This window comes from Macrotis lagotis, chromosome 6 (assembly GCF_037893015.1).
Source record: "Macrotis lagotis isolate mMagLag1 chromosome 6, bilby.v1.9.chrom.fasta, whole genome shotgun sequence".
NCBI lineage: Eukaryota > Metazoa > Chordata > Mammalia > Peramelemorphia > Peramelidae > Macrotis > Macrotis lagotis.
In genome coordinates, this window is record NC_133663.1 from 163,763,506 (window position 1) to 163,778,050 (window position 14,545).

Here is a 14,545-nt window from a genome sequence, read left to right on the forward strand (position 1 = left end):
ACCCTTGATCTTATCGAAAATGCTCTTAGTTTATTCCTATTATATATAATATTTGTTTATGGCTTTAGATATACTATTTATTATTTTAAGGAAAATTCATTTATTCTATACTTTGTAGTATTTTTAATAGGAATGCATGTTGTATTTTGTCAAAGGCTATTTCAGTATCTACTGAGATAGGATATAATTTCTGTTGGCTTTCTTACTGATACTGAGTGTTTTCCTAATATTGAACCAACCTTGCTGATCTGGTATAAATCCTATGTGATTATGTTGTATTATCCTAGTAATAACTTACTGTAATTTCTTTGCTAAAATTTTATTTAAGATTTTTGCATCAATGTTCATTAAGGAGATTGATCTAAAATTGTCTTTGTCTGATTTGAATCTTCCTGGTTTAGGTATCAGCATTATATTGGTATCATAAAAGGAATTTGGCAGAACTTCTATTTTTTAAAATAGTTTGAGTAGATTTGGAATTAATTATTCTTTAAATGCTTGGTAGAATTCACTTGTAAACCCATCAGGACCTGTAACTTTTAGGGAGTTTAGTGGTGTTTTTTCAATCTTTTTTCTGAAATGGGGTTAAGTATTTTATTTCCTCTTCTGTTAATCTAGGCAGTTTGTATTTTTGTAAATATTTGTCCATTTTACTTAGGTTATCAAATTTATTGGCATACAGTTTGGTAAAATAGCTTTAAATTTTCTCTTTAATTTCTTCCTCATTGGTGGTGAGTTTACCCTTTTCATTTTTGATATTCATACTTTGGGGTTCTTTTTTTTAAATCAAGTAAACCAAGGTTTATCTGTTTTATTGTTTTTTTAATAAAACCAACTCAGTTTTATTTATTAGATCATTGGTTTTCTTGCATTCAATTTTATTAGTTTCTCCTTTGATTTTCAGAATTTCTAACTTGGCATTTAATTGGGGATCTTTAATTTGTTCTTTTTTCTAGCTTTTTTAGTTGCATACCCAACTCATTGATCGCCTCTTTATTTTTTTCATATATGCATTTAGATATATATTTCTCCTAAAAACTACTTTGACTGCATCCTGTAAATTTTTGGCATGATGTCTTGTTATCATTTTCTTGGATGAAATGATTATTTCTATGATTTGTTACTTGATACACTTTTTCTTTAAAATTATTTAATTTCCATTTTATTGTTGGTTTATCTTTCCATCGCCCTTTATTACATGTAATTCATATTGCATCTGAAAAAGTATGTATTCATTATTTCTGCCTTTCTGCATTTGATTGTAAGGTTTTATAATGTAGTACATGATCAAGGTGCCAAATATTGAAAAGAAACATGTGTATTCTCTATCTTCATTCAGTAGAACTAGGTTTTGAAATTAAGATAGATCTTACCATATTGTTAGGAAATGATTTTTTTTTAGGTTTTTTTTTTGCAAGGCAAATAGGGTTAAGTGGCTTGCCCAAGGCCGTACAGCTAGGTAATTATTAAGTGTCTGAGACCAGATTTGAACCCAGGTACTCCTGACTCCAGGGCCGGTGCTCTATCCACTTCACCATCTAGCCGCCCCAGGAAATAATTTTTTAAAATTTTATTTTATTTGCATCAGTAATTCGTAACTTTGAGAGAAAGAGTGATGACTTGCATTGATGAAGGGAATGTTATATTGATGAAATTATCTAATATAGGACAGTGGCAAGATTCCTAAACTTGAAATAATAAGACATTTAGCTTTGGTTTCTCTGACAAAAATATATTTAATGTATGATCCCCAGCAAGTCTTTTAACCTTGATCCCCAATATCTTGATGAGCAAAATAGGAACAGTAATGCCTAAAGAGTTTAGGGAGAGAAAAGAGAATAGGGATTTTGCAACCTTTAGGATGTGACTAATATAGCATTGTAAGTACAGTTATCAACAGAAGCCTCATCCTTTGAATTTCTTACAGTATTCAGGGTTCTGAATTTTGTTTAAGACTGACTTTTAATTTTAAGGTAAAAGTAGGTGAGTATCAAGGATTAAGAATAATCCTGTCCTTATTCTTTAACAACCTCAGGACCTCAGAGGATAAAGACTCTCCCCATTCTGTGAAGGGTTAAGAGACATTCAGTATAATCTTACTGAAGAGGAAGAGAGAGGGGGAAAAAACCCAACAGTATCTTAAAAAGACTCTAGCAAGGACGTTTCTAGACTTCACCTACTTTTCATTGAGCAGAGAATATAGAGAGTTGGCTACCAGGAGATGAAATTTTTGGTTGTGAAAACCATTTAAGGAGTCAAGGGTTCTGTTAAGGTTGACAGTGAATATTCAACTAATTATTTCAAAAGAACTAATTTCATTGACATTTTAGATTGACTGGTTCAGGAAATACACAAACTGAGGGAACTGGGAAATTGGGAAAACTAAGTTTATAGGACATAAACTACTCCTAAAGAAGTAAATTTACAGTGTTCAACCATTATAATGATAATCTGACAAGTATCCAAGATCCAAAAATAAAATTGTTCACTTGACCAAAGCAAAAATTCTAAACAATTATTATTAGGAACAGAAATTTATTCAATATATCATTTATATACCCAGCACCATAACTGGTCTTTACCTGAGTGGTTTTGTGAGTTATATATACAGCTTAAAAAGAGGTAGGGGTTGATAAAGGGGACAAAGTAATACTAACTGGTAATTAGACATTCATATTATGAAAAATTGGTTTTTTTGGTTCATTTTTAGCATGGATTTTAGTTACATTTCCTAACCTCATATCCATGGTTACAAATGTGCTGAACTTCAAATAGTATAGTATATTTTGAAGGTTGCTTTATTACAATTAAAAAAATACAGCAAAATCATGGTTAATTGTCTTCATGGTAGAAACAAGAGTAGACCTCAAAAAAAATTGTTGTGTTATAAAAATTAATTTCGTGCTTTCTTTTTAAGAGCCAATCTGTTTTTGTAAATGCTTCCAGAGTTGTCATTCACTGCAGTTGAGAAGAGTTAACTTGGTCATCAGGGTTGACCAATTATGTTCTTCCTCATCATGACAATCCAACAGCACTCTGCTTATACTAGAGTAGTCCTGATGTGAATTGTCTACTGTTCGCAACAATTGTTCTTAACATTCATATTGCTGTCTGTAAAAATGATTCAGGTTTTTCATATGGATCAGACACATGCCCAGTTTTTTCAAGCTTCCTTTTTTTATCACCATCACCATCAAACTGGGCTTCAATCTCCGCTGGATTGATGTAGGTGTAGTAATGTGCCATAATAGCAAATATAGCACAAACACATAACAGCAGCGAGGCAAAGAGAATGTATTCAGCCCACTTTAAAGGTGTAGAAATAGTTGAGAGAAAAGGGAAAGAGAAAAAGTGTTAATATATACACATTTCAGGATAACTCTCATGTGTCTAATAAATAGCTGTGACCATAATATAGAAAGTACAGGGAAAATCATGGAGCCCTGGCTTGGTAGGTCACTGTTGCTAACAATCTTGAGGACTACAAACATGACCTCAACAATAGTGCCAATTCTCTCTACCCAAGTGCAGCTCTAAGGGGCAGAACATAACCAGAGCACTTTCCTTACCTGTAAAGTGAACTGGCCTGCTCCAGCCACAATAAGAACAATGATATTCCCAAAAGCCACTGTCAATAGCCAGCCTGCTTGAAGTACTGACTTCATATTAGAAGGAGCCTGTAGAAATAAGACATTAACAAAAAAGATTCAAATTCATCAGTAGGAAAATTTGTTTTGCTGCTTGATTAGTACTAAAATTTTGTCAAGCTAATCATTCTGGCTTACATAGAGAAGGAAAAAAAGGATCAATAACTAAGCCAAGTGTTAAAATACCCTTGGAATCTCCACTTACCTAGGATAAGATAAGAAATTTTACATAAATATATATTATATCTAGATATAATATGTATATATTTATATGCATTTATGTATATATATATATATACATACATATATAGTGAAGCGTTATCTACTTTTTCAATAAAAATTGACTTCCTTTATAATTCTATATCTTTTCAGCTTTTAATTTTTTTAAAAATTAAATTAATGTTTTTGTTACATTTCAAGTTCTGAATTGCCTCCTTCCCTACATACCCTGTAGTAGAGGCCTCCATTTGACACATATTTATAAATAAAAACAACACTATACAAATTTCTATTTATTGGTTCTTTCCCTAAAAGTGGATAGTATTTTCCTTCATAAATCCTGTATAGCTGATCTGAGTATTTATAACATTCAGAATAACTTGCTTGTTCACAATTATTCTTTGAACAATATTTTGTTACCATATACAATGTTCTCTTGGTTCAGCTCACTTCACTTTTCATTTTTCATGCAAGTCCTTCCCTATTTTTCTAAAATCAATCAGCTAATCATTTCTTAGGAAAAGACTATTCTCCCTTAGCTACCTAGAAACTTATTATTAAACATTTGACCTTAATGAGTCTTTTAAAATATTGTTGCTAGGGAAAATTCCTATGTGAACTGGTCTAGTTGTTATCAGATAGCTGTTGAATTAGAGAATTAATGATCACCAATACAGTTTATCTTGTGAAGAAGAGTCTAAAATATTAAATGGAAACAATCATTCTCAACATGCATAGGTCAATGGCTATACTAATCTCTGGCCCTAGCATGCCTTATCAAACTTTTCCTGTACACAAATAGTTCCCTAGAAAATTGCTCATCTTTGAAAATTAATTTGATGGAGAACTATAACAATTTAGGATTCAAAACATTTGATTAAAGTCATAATCTCAACAAATTGGATTAATTAAACTACTCCAATTACTTAACCCATGCAATTATTAGTGAAGTACTTGCTAGTTATTATAAAAAAAAAAGTTTGGCTAGTAGGAAATCAAACAACATTTGAGATATTCTGAACTTCATTCTGAACTGCTAAGGTGGTTTTTGATGCCTCAAAAATCTACCATGTATTCTCATTATAGCACTGAGAAAACAAATTAGACTGAAATTATATAGATAACTGTTATTGTCACTAATATGATCATATACCTAAGTGTTTGTAGGAAGACCTATGAGGATCACAGGGTTTTAGAAATGGAGAAGATGTAGATGTTCAATCTCTCAAATATTAGATAAGATGTGATGTAAATTGAAGTTGCAATGACAGGAAATGGCAGCGATGGGATTTACATCTAATTCAATTCATTGCTCAATCTATTAAATCACAGCATGACAGGCATTTGGGAATGGATATATACCACAAGGTGTAAGTCCTGAAGTCATAGGTGTTTCTTAAGTGATCTCGGTGAAAACAGAAACTACCACACAAATGAACTTTCCCAAGACATTAGTTATAGGGAAAAGCAAAATTTTAATTGTTTTTTAAAATCTATGCTTTGTATATCACTCTTTGCTCCAGAATTTGAGATAATGAGTAGGATGATCATCTAGTGGGGAAATTCCCTGCTTCCCATTATTCCAATTCAGATTGGGTCAGTTACCTATGTAGTTTAGTATGAATAAATTCTCACATGAACCTTAAATGAGATTAAGAGCAAAATTGCTCTAATATTGCTTCAAAGAAAAATGTATTTAATGTATATGAACTCATGATGTTGCTAGACCTACAATCTAAATAACAAAGGTACAAATGTAAAGGTCACTGGGGAGAGAACAAGTGAATATAGTACCTGTGAATATGAGAACTCCAGGCCAGTTACAGAGAAGACCACTTCACCACAGGTCAGAAGGAAATATTGTGGGATTTGTAGAGCCATATTAATTACATTGGATGGAATATCTGTAACAATGTTGATTTCTGACTCAGCATCACACTAAAGTAGTAAGGAAAGAGATAGAGATTAATACTTTTTTCTTATTAAAAAACAGTAATGGAATTTTAGAGATTAAGCTATAATCATGAGTTTTATTTTCTTTTAACCAGGATGCACCATGAGTATTACCAATATAGCTTAGGAAAGATACCTTAGGGGCAGTTAGGTGGCGCAGTAGATAGAGCACTGATCCTGGAGCCAGGAGGACCTAAATTCAAATCTGGTCTCAGACACATAATAATTACCTAACTGTGTGACCTTGGGCAAGTCACTTAACCCCATTGCCTTATAAAAACTAAAAAAAAAGATATCCTAATTGACATGAATTATGAAATTATATCTTAATGGACTATAAAAGTGTTTGCTACCAATACTTCTTTCAAAAGGTAAGAATAAAATTTGAGCAAAGATACAGTTTACTTAAGGCAGATGGGTTCAACCTGTGGTCCACAGGCTGCATGCAACCCTCAAAAACCCATTCATATGAACTTATTACATTCTATTATTATACTTATTGTTAATATGGCTTACATTGTAGTCATAAATATTAAATTCTATATATGGCCCTTGGCAAGTTTTTGTTGGATGATATGACCCAAAAGAGTTAAAAGTTTGGACAACCATGGTTTAAGATATCTTGAAAGGGCAGAACTCTGTCTCAAATTCCATTAGTCACCAACGCCTCAAGAAGACAAGGCTTGATTTTTTTTTTAATTTTAGAACAAGAATATTCCATTTTTGGAACAAAAAGTCAAGAGAATTATATAAATCTTCCTCTACTTTTAAGGAATTAGAATTGTAGTTAGATATAACATTTAATAAGATAAATTCCAAATTGAAATAAATACAAACTAAATTGATAATTAACTTTGAAACACTAGAAATACAATAGTATTAAATATAGTGCTATGAAGTGGGGAAGGTAGGCACAAGTAAAGAAATCTGCTGCAAATCTGCTACAATGGGATAGGTAACTTACCTTTGTTATCACATAGGTAGATGCACTGCCAAATTCAAGTTTTGAAGAAACTGAATGGTCACAGCCCCCTGAAATTTTGAAAGTTTTCCTATTGAAAAGGAAAAAGGGATTTTTCATTTAATAGCCATTTTTTCATAAGCAGAAACTCTCATATACTATTTTTTAAATTAAAAAATGTTCAATTAGTAAACATCTGTTTCTTCATCATCACCATCATTGCGGGGGGTGGGGGGGTGGACTGTGTGTAGATAAACAATTTAAATCCCACACTGGTTGTGTCCAAAAAAAGTCTTATTCTACAACCTGAGTTTATCAATTCTTTGTCAGGAGTTGGGTAGTATGCTTCATCAATTGCCCTCCTAGTATTTGTAGGTGTTCATTGCTTTGATGAATATTGCTTTCACGGTTGTTTTCTTTTTCTTTTTTTTTTTTTTTTAGGTTTTTGCTAGGCAATAGGGTTAAGTGGCTTGCCCAAGGCCACACAGCTAGGTAATTATTAAGTGTCTGAAACCGAATTTGAACCCAGGTACTCCTGACTCCAGGGCCAGTGCTCTATCCACTGCACCACCCAGCTGCCCCTGTCAAGGTTGTTTTTTTTGCAATATTGTTATTATATAAATTGTTCTGATTCTCCTCATTTTACTTTGCATCAGTTCATATACTTTTCCCCAGGTTTCTCTAAAACCAACCTTTTCATAATTTTTATAGTATAACTGTGTATCATAATTTGTTGAACCATTCCCCAATTGATGGGTACCTCTAATGCTGTCACCACAAAAAGCTTTTATAAATATTTTGTACATATAAATTATTTTCTTCTTCCTTTTTTATATCTTTGTAATATAAGTCTAGTTGTGATATTATGATACTATATGTCCCATTTAGTAACTTTTCACCAGTATTTCCAACTTGCTTTTCAGAATGCCTAAAACAATTCACAGTTCTACAGTGTATTATTATTCTTAATTTTCTGCAACCCTTTCAACATTCGTAACATTCCCTTTTTGTATTTTTTACCAATTTGAAGGATATGAACTGGGAGTTCAGAGTTACTTTGTTATAGTTCTCTAATTATTAGTGATTTAAAGCACTATTTGATATACTATTAATAATATAAATTTTCATTTCTCTGAAGACTGTTCATAGAGTTCCACTATTTCTCAGCTAGGGAATGGCTCGTATTATTATAAATTTGAATCAATTTCTCATATATTTTGGAATGAGAGACTTAGAAGAAAAATTTACTGCAAAGATTTTTTCCCCTTTTACCTGATTCCTTTCTAATTTAAGCTTTTAATTAGTTTAATAAACTTAATCAATTGATTTTGTCTTTGCAAAAAACTTGTAAACTTTCCATAATCAAAATTATTCATTGTATGGTCTTTTTTAACCTGTGTTTGGTCATGAACTGTTAACCTGATTCATAGAAACTGAAAGGTAATCACTTCCTTGATCTATGAATTTATTTATAATGCTACTCTTTATATTTGTCATATATGTGTGTGTGTGTGTGTGTGTGTGTGTGTGTGTGTGTGTGTGTGTGTGTGTGTAGGAACTTATTTTGGTATACTGAATGGAATATCTAGTTTCTGTCAGACTGCTTCTCAGTTTTGCCAGAATTATTTGTTAAAGATCAAGTTCTTACTTCAGCTTCTAGATTTTTCAAACATTCTTCTACTGGCTTTATTAGTTCCAATATGCTGTGTACCCAACCTGTTCTATTAATTGAACTCTCTATTTTTTAAACAGTACTCAGTCATTTCAAAGACTGCTTTAATTAAGTCTGAGATATGGTAATGATAGGCATCCTTCTTTCATATTCTTTTTTTTTTATTATTTCCCTTAAGATTCTTGACCTTAGAGGAATTTGGGGGGTTTTCCCCCAGTGCTATTTAGTAATCCTTTGGTGATTTGATTGGTATGGCACTAAATAAATCAATTTAGGTAGCATTGTCATTTTATTAGACTGTTCTTGTCTGTCCAAGAATAGTTAATATTTCTTCAACATAGAACATGATGCCCCTCCAGGAAAAGCTGATCATCTGAAATCCCATCATTTACAGCATTAACTCAACTCTGGATACTCAAAACCTTCCCAATTCCTTTCCTATCTACTTTCCTTTTTTTAGAAAGGATAAGAAACTAAACTTTTCAGATAATCCTCCAGTTTATATATATATACAACTATGCAAGATAGCCTCAAGTGCCCTACCCCTGCTTTCCAGCTTGCTTTGGGACAATAGTCCCTCATTAGATTATAAAATCCTTAAGGACAAGGACTGTCTTTTTTTTTTTTTGCTTTGTATTTTCAGTCCTCAGCACAGTGATTGGCACAAAGTAGGCACATTATAAATGTTTATTGTAAGTCTATTTCTGTAGGGTGTTTTATAATTCTATTCAGAATAGTTTCTTTATTTTGGTTAAGTAGATTCCCACCGTTTTAATAGATTCTGTAAAATTGTATTTCTCATTATAAGTATATTTTCCCTTGGTAAGTATATAAACTTAAGTACACCTATTTCCTGCTGGGTTTTATTGCAAAAAGTAGAGCTGCTGATGAGCTTTATAGAGTTTTTTTTAATATTCCACAAGTTTGCTGACACTGTTTTAGGTAATTTTTGTTTCAAGTGTGTCTTAACCCTAACCCTTAATATGTTATTGTTGGATTCTGCTTTCTAATTTATTTGCTATAAATTTCCATTTTATGGCATGGATGAATTCATTCCATTCACATTCAGAGCAGTGATCAGTAACTGTGCACTCCCCTCCATCCTTTCTCTTATACTTTTTTCATCTGTCTGTTTCCCCACCCCTTTTTTTTTTACAAAGAAGAGGGAGATGAGAGATGAATGTGTTCAACCTCAGTGTTCTGGGCTTGATGCATTCTGCTTCTACCTCCTTACCTCGCATAATGGCTTTTCTTCTTCAATCATAAGTTCTTGCTCTTTTTCTTTTACCTTAAAATCTCTCTTTGAAATCCATTTTCTTAGGTTAGAGTTCAATTTGCTTTTGATTCATTGCTTCCTGAATCTGCCTCCCCTCTAGATATCTTCTACATCCTACTCTCTCTTGTCTCCCTGTTGATTGAAGTGCATTTCTGGATTCAGTCCTTTGCATGTGCATGAGTGAGTGAGTGAGTGAGTGAGTGAGTGGGAATATATTCCACTCGCCTTTGACCAGTTCAGATGAAAATAAGGTTCAAGTGTTTTCTGATTTCCCAATCTCTTCATCCTTATTTGTTATGGGAGTCTGATGCTTTAGGTCTTTGCTGGATAAATTGTAGGGTGGAGCTGTGCTGTATAGCTTCCTTCTGTTTCACCATCTTTACTGGTCTTTGTCTTGACTTTATTATTTTTAAAGATAATAGAGCTAACAATTCCCACTTGAAATTTTTTGAATATACTTACGTGCCAGAAGTTAAAAATTTATATTCAGTCATATTGTGGCTGAAAATATTGTCATAAAATATTCCATCCACACTGATATTGATGGTTCGATCCAAGCCATTGACAAACCTGAAAGATTTGACAGTGATTTAGGTGCCTTTTAAAATTCAATAATGTGCAGAATCTCGAGTATTTAACATGTCATCATTAGTTTTCTGAGACTCCATATTTTACTATCTCCCCTAAGATCTACTCTGATGGAATTTCTGTTCAAAATATTTGTCTTAGAACACTTAGAAAAGAATAGTTTCAGGAGCAGGTAGGTGGCATAGGGGATATCTTCCCCAGAGTTAGGAGGACCTGAATTCAAATGCAACCTCAGACACTTAATAGTTGTGTGACCCTAGGCAGGTTGCTTAATCTCAATTGCCTCCCCTACCCCAAAATTAATTCATTTAAAAAAAAGAAGAGTTCCCCAATATTTAAATATAGCTACTATAGCATTTACACTAAAGGCTGTTTTGTTTAGTGCCAAATCTAAAGATTTTGGCATTATTAAAATAAATACATTAAAACAAAAAGAAAATTTGAAGCAAACAGTATAGGTACAAAATTCTAAAGTGCTAAAATTATCGTAATGACATAGCAGAAAGAACACTGGACTAGGGGTTAAGAAACCTGAGTTCTTATATTGGCTTTTCTAACCAGAGACCATATGATTTTGGGCAAGAAAACTAGCATTGAAAGTTTTGGGGGGATTTCCCTAAAAAATTAGGATATATTAACATGAAAAATAAGTACTCTGAAAATCTTAAAGCACTTTAAAATTATCCAAGTTTAAATAATTAATAAAAAGTAATTTATGGTCTATAAAACAATCCAGGTTGAAAATTTTTTTTTGTTATTTTATTTTGTTTTTTGCAAGGCAATGGGGTTAAGGGACTTGCCAAAGATAACACAGCTGGTAATCATCAAATATCTGAGGCTGGATTTGAACTCCATCCTCCTAACTCCAGGTTTGGTGTTCTATCCACTGTGCCACCTAACTGCTCCCAGGTTGAAACTTAATCTCTTGTCTGAGATTCTAAGGCACCTACAAAAATGCAAAATATATTTAATATTTAACTATTCTAAACTCTAAATTTACCAGAATTTACTGGGTCCCACTTTTAGGAGAAAGATTCAAAGTAAAGACACTAGTTCATTTCAGATATTGATATTCAGATATTCAGTTCAACTTTTTAAAGTACTTCTAGAATGTATGCTGGAATTAGTCTATATATTTGCCATGCCAAGTTCCTAACCATATCATTAGAATTTATTTCACTGACTGAATGTTAATAGTATCATATTCAAAAGAGTCATTTATTAACTAAGAGTCAGAAGTTGTGGATTCTAGTCCAAGAGTCACCATTCTTTTGCCCCTGAGGTCACATAATAAGGCACAATTATTGAAACTCAGCTTATTTTCTCTAAAATGGCAAAAAACCTTCTTAGCCCCCCCCCCCCCATGGAAAGGGGATTAAACAAAATGCTAGATGTGAAAGTAATATATAGAAACTCATTGTGTCACAATATAATAGGGTTTGACTGGAATTTGGAATTCAGAAGGAAAAATGCTCCTTCCTAAACCTGAAAAAGATTTGAACTATATTGATCTTTGAACTTGTTGTTAAAATTGAGTCTTGACTACAAATTTAAAAAGAGACATGTATCGCCAAGAGAACAGATGGACAGGAAAGTGCTGAGTGGAACATCAATAATACAGCAACATCAGCCCCACCTAATGGACTGAACTGTGGAGAAGGTGGGAGAGCTGGGCTGAAGCAAATTTGCAAATCTCTCACAGACAGAATATAATACTACAAGTATAAACACAAAAGAATAGATTTTAGGGGAAGGCTCTCTTTAGACATTTTATTGATGTTCTTAAAAAATGCTTCTTACTTTCCATTGATTCTCCTTTCAATGGGAGAACCCTCACTTGTTAACAAATAAGTATAGTCAAGCAAAATAAATCAACACATTTAAAACTCATTTTTCAAGGAGGATTGAAACATAAGAGTTTTTGAGAGGCAACAAGTTGTAATGGAAATAACTCTCGATCTCCATTTGAGAGATTTGGACCTGAGTCATGTTATTGACATTTCATAGGTTTGTGACCTTGGTACAGTCACTTCATTTTTTTGAGCCTCAAGAAAAGTGACCAGTAGTATGTGCTCATTATTGAAAACTAATGAATGTGTGATTAAAATGGGATCTTGATAAATCCCTGAATACCTTATGTTAAGTTGAGGAATTAACAAGTTCCCAAGTGAAATACACAGAAATCAAGGGCATTAAGAGAAAACACCAAACTTAAGCAACTCCCTTTTACAAGATCTATCCTTGAAAAGGAAGACTTAGATTAATTTAAGGTTAGGTCATGCAATCTTCACTTTATAACCTTTTTATACCATTAAATGAAGTCAACCTTTAGTCAAAATATTTGACATTTTTCTTGAGCTTTAATACATTCATCAGAAACATCTGCAGAAGAGACTGATCATGACTTTTGAAAGCTATTGCTAATACTTCCCTTCAAATTAACACAAACTATAAATTGATATAACTCTAAGGGAATATTAGGAGGAAATAGTAAAAACTATACTGAAAATGTCAAGTCTTTGGTAAAATCTAGACTACTGAAGAGAAAAATGCAGATCTGACTTAAAAAAAAACAGATACCTGATTCCATTTTTTCCTTCTTCAGGCTTTTTTGTAAGATTGTCATTCCTCTAAGAGAGAAAAAAAAATTGACTGAAATTATTTGAGTACATATTTCTTGGAGAACAAATGTCAGATTAAGTATCAACCATATGTATCTTTAAAGTAGAGGCAAGCTTAGTTGGATCTTATAATAGGCAGAGCAATTAATTTCTTTACTTCTTTGCTGCTTAGGTACATCAGTCTATATCTACATTTCCTTGCTGTTTAACAGGATTTGGTTTCATCAAATTCATTTCAATGGGAAATGTAGTTTCTCAAATACTAACAGAGGTAATTATTTTGGTGACTTTCTAGTTCACTGGAAAGAATGGATGGTTTCAGTGTTTAGCATTACATAGAAAGTACAGTTATCCCTCCTACATCATGGGGGTTAGGGGTGAGGCACTCCCACAATCTAGAAAATCCACATCAAATTTTTTGCCCCCTCCCTTCATATCAGAGAAATTTGAATTATTATGGTATTAAAGGATAAAATATGTTGGTTTACAAGGCTATACATACATTTCATGCATTTCTGAGTTTCTAATCCTTTTCTATATCATTTGCTGTCCTTTGCATATCATCTGTGGCTTCCGCAAAAAACCCCAAAATTTCAATTTAACTTATTATTAATATTTGATATAGTAACAATATATCAAAAACATGATGGGAAAAGTTACAATTTTGAGAGGGATTACTGTATTCTACTTTAGAATGAGAATTCTAACTTTGTATTTGTATCTTCAGGATCTAGCATAGTGTCTGGCACATAATAAATGCATGATTAATGTACTAATACCTTTATAACCAAGAACAAGTATTGTTTTCTTGACTTTACCTACCAATTTATATGGGAAGGATCCATAAGAATAACAATAATTCTTTTTTTTTAAATTTAATTTATTAAGGCAATGGGGTTAAGTGACTTGCCTAAGGTCACACAGCTGGACAATTATAAAGTGTCTGAGTTCAAATTTGAACTCAGGTCCTCCTGACTCCAGGGCCAGTGCTCTATCCACTGAACCACCAAGCTGCTTCCAGAGATAATTCTTTAAATAAAAAAACATAACTATTTACAGAAATGATATTTAACTACATATAGGCCCCATCAACATAGAGCTAGTACTTTTCTTTGATAGAAACACTTACCACAAGAATGTCATCAAAGTTCCATGCTAGAATGGTGTAACGATGGCCCCAGTAAAAATTATTTGAAATTGTTTTGGTTTGTTGCCCAAAAGTAATGTTTATATTTGGCATCCTATCCAATTCCAAATCCACAGTCAAGTAGCCAGTGGACTGTAGAAGAAAAAAGATGGTCATAATCATAAATTTAGTTTATTCTATAATGCTTTATTGGAAAATGTCAGGTTATGAATTCAGTTGCTTTTGGCGCATTCCTAAATCATCTTCTTGAAAGAAACAGGTGTTTTTTTCTTTATATTTGCTTTAATTGCCTGGACCTTCTGATCATCTATCTTTGCCTTTGGCCCTTGTCTCTAGATAGTTTAGGATTACAGAATGCATGGTAAATTTCCACAAGGTCTATCAAATCTGTCTTTATTATATCCTATGTAGGTCAAAGAACATAACCAGAAATTACCATCAATAGGGAGAATTTAACAATG

At 32.6% G+C, this 14,545-nt stretch overlaps 1 protein-coding gene across 1 annotated transcript in view; it reads right to left on the reverse strand.

The window, feature by feature from the left end:
• Positions 1-1,956: 1,956 nt before the first annotated feature.
• SLC15A1 (solute carrier family 15 member 1) overlaps positions 1,957-14,545 on the reverse strand; it is a 57,910-nt gene continuing 45,321 nt past the window's right edge. Inside the window, exons 17-23 of the mRNA XM_074191936.1 lie at positions 14,067-14,216; positions 12,897-12,946; positions 10,191-10,298; positions 6,784-6,871; positions 5,661-5,804; positions 3,570-3,677; positions 1,957-3,306 (exon numbers count right to left, since the gene is read on the reverse strand). Coding sequence (XP_074048037.1) covers positions 3,100-3,306; positions 3,570-3,677; positions 5,661-5,804; positions 6,784-6,871; positions 10,191-10,298; positions 12,897-12,946; positions 14,067-14,216 — 855 coding nt within the window. The 3' untranslated portion in view covers positions 1,957-3,099. The remainder of the gene's footprint in view (positions 3,307-3,569; positions 3,678-5,660; positions 5,805-6,783; positions 6,872-10,190; positions 10,299-12,896; positions 12,947-14,066; positions 14,217-14,545) is intronic.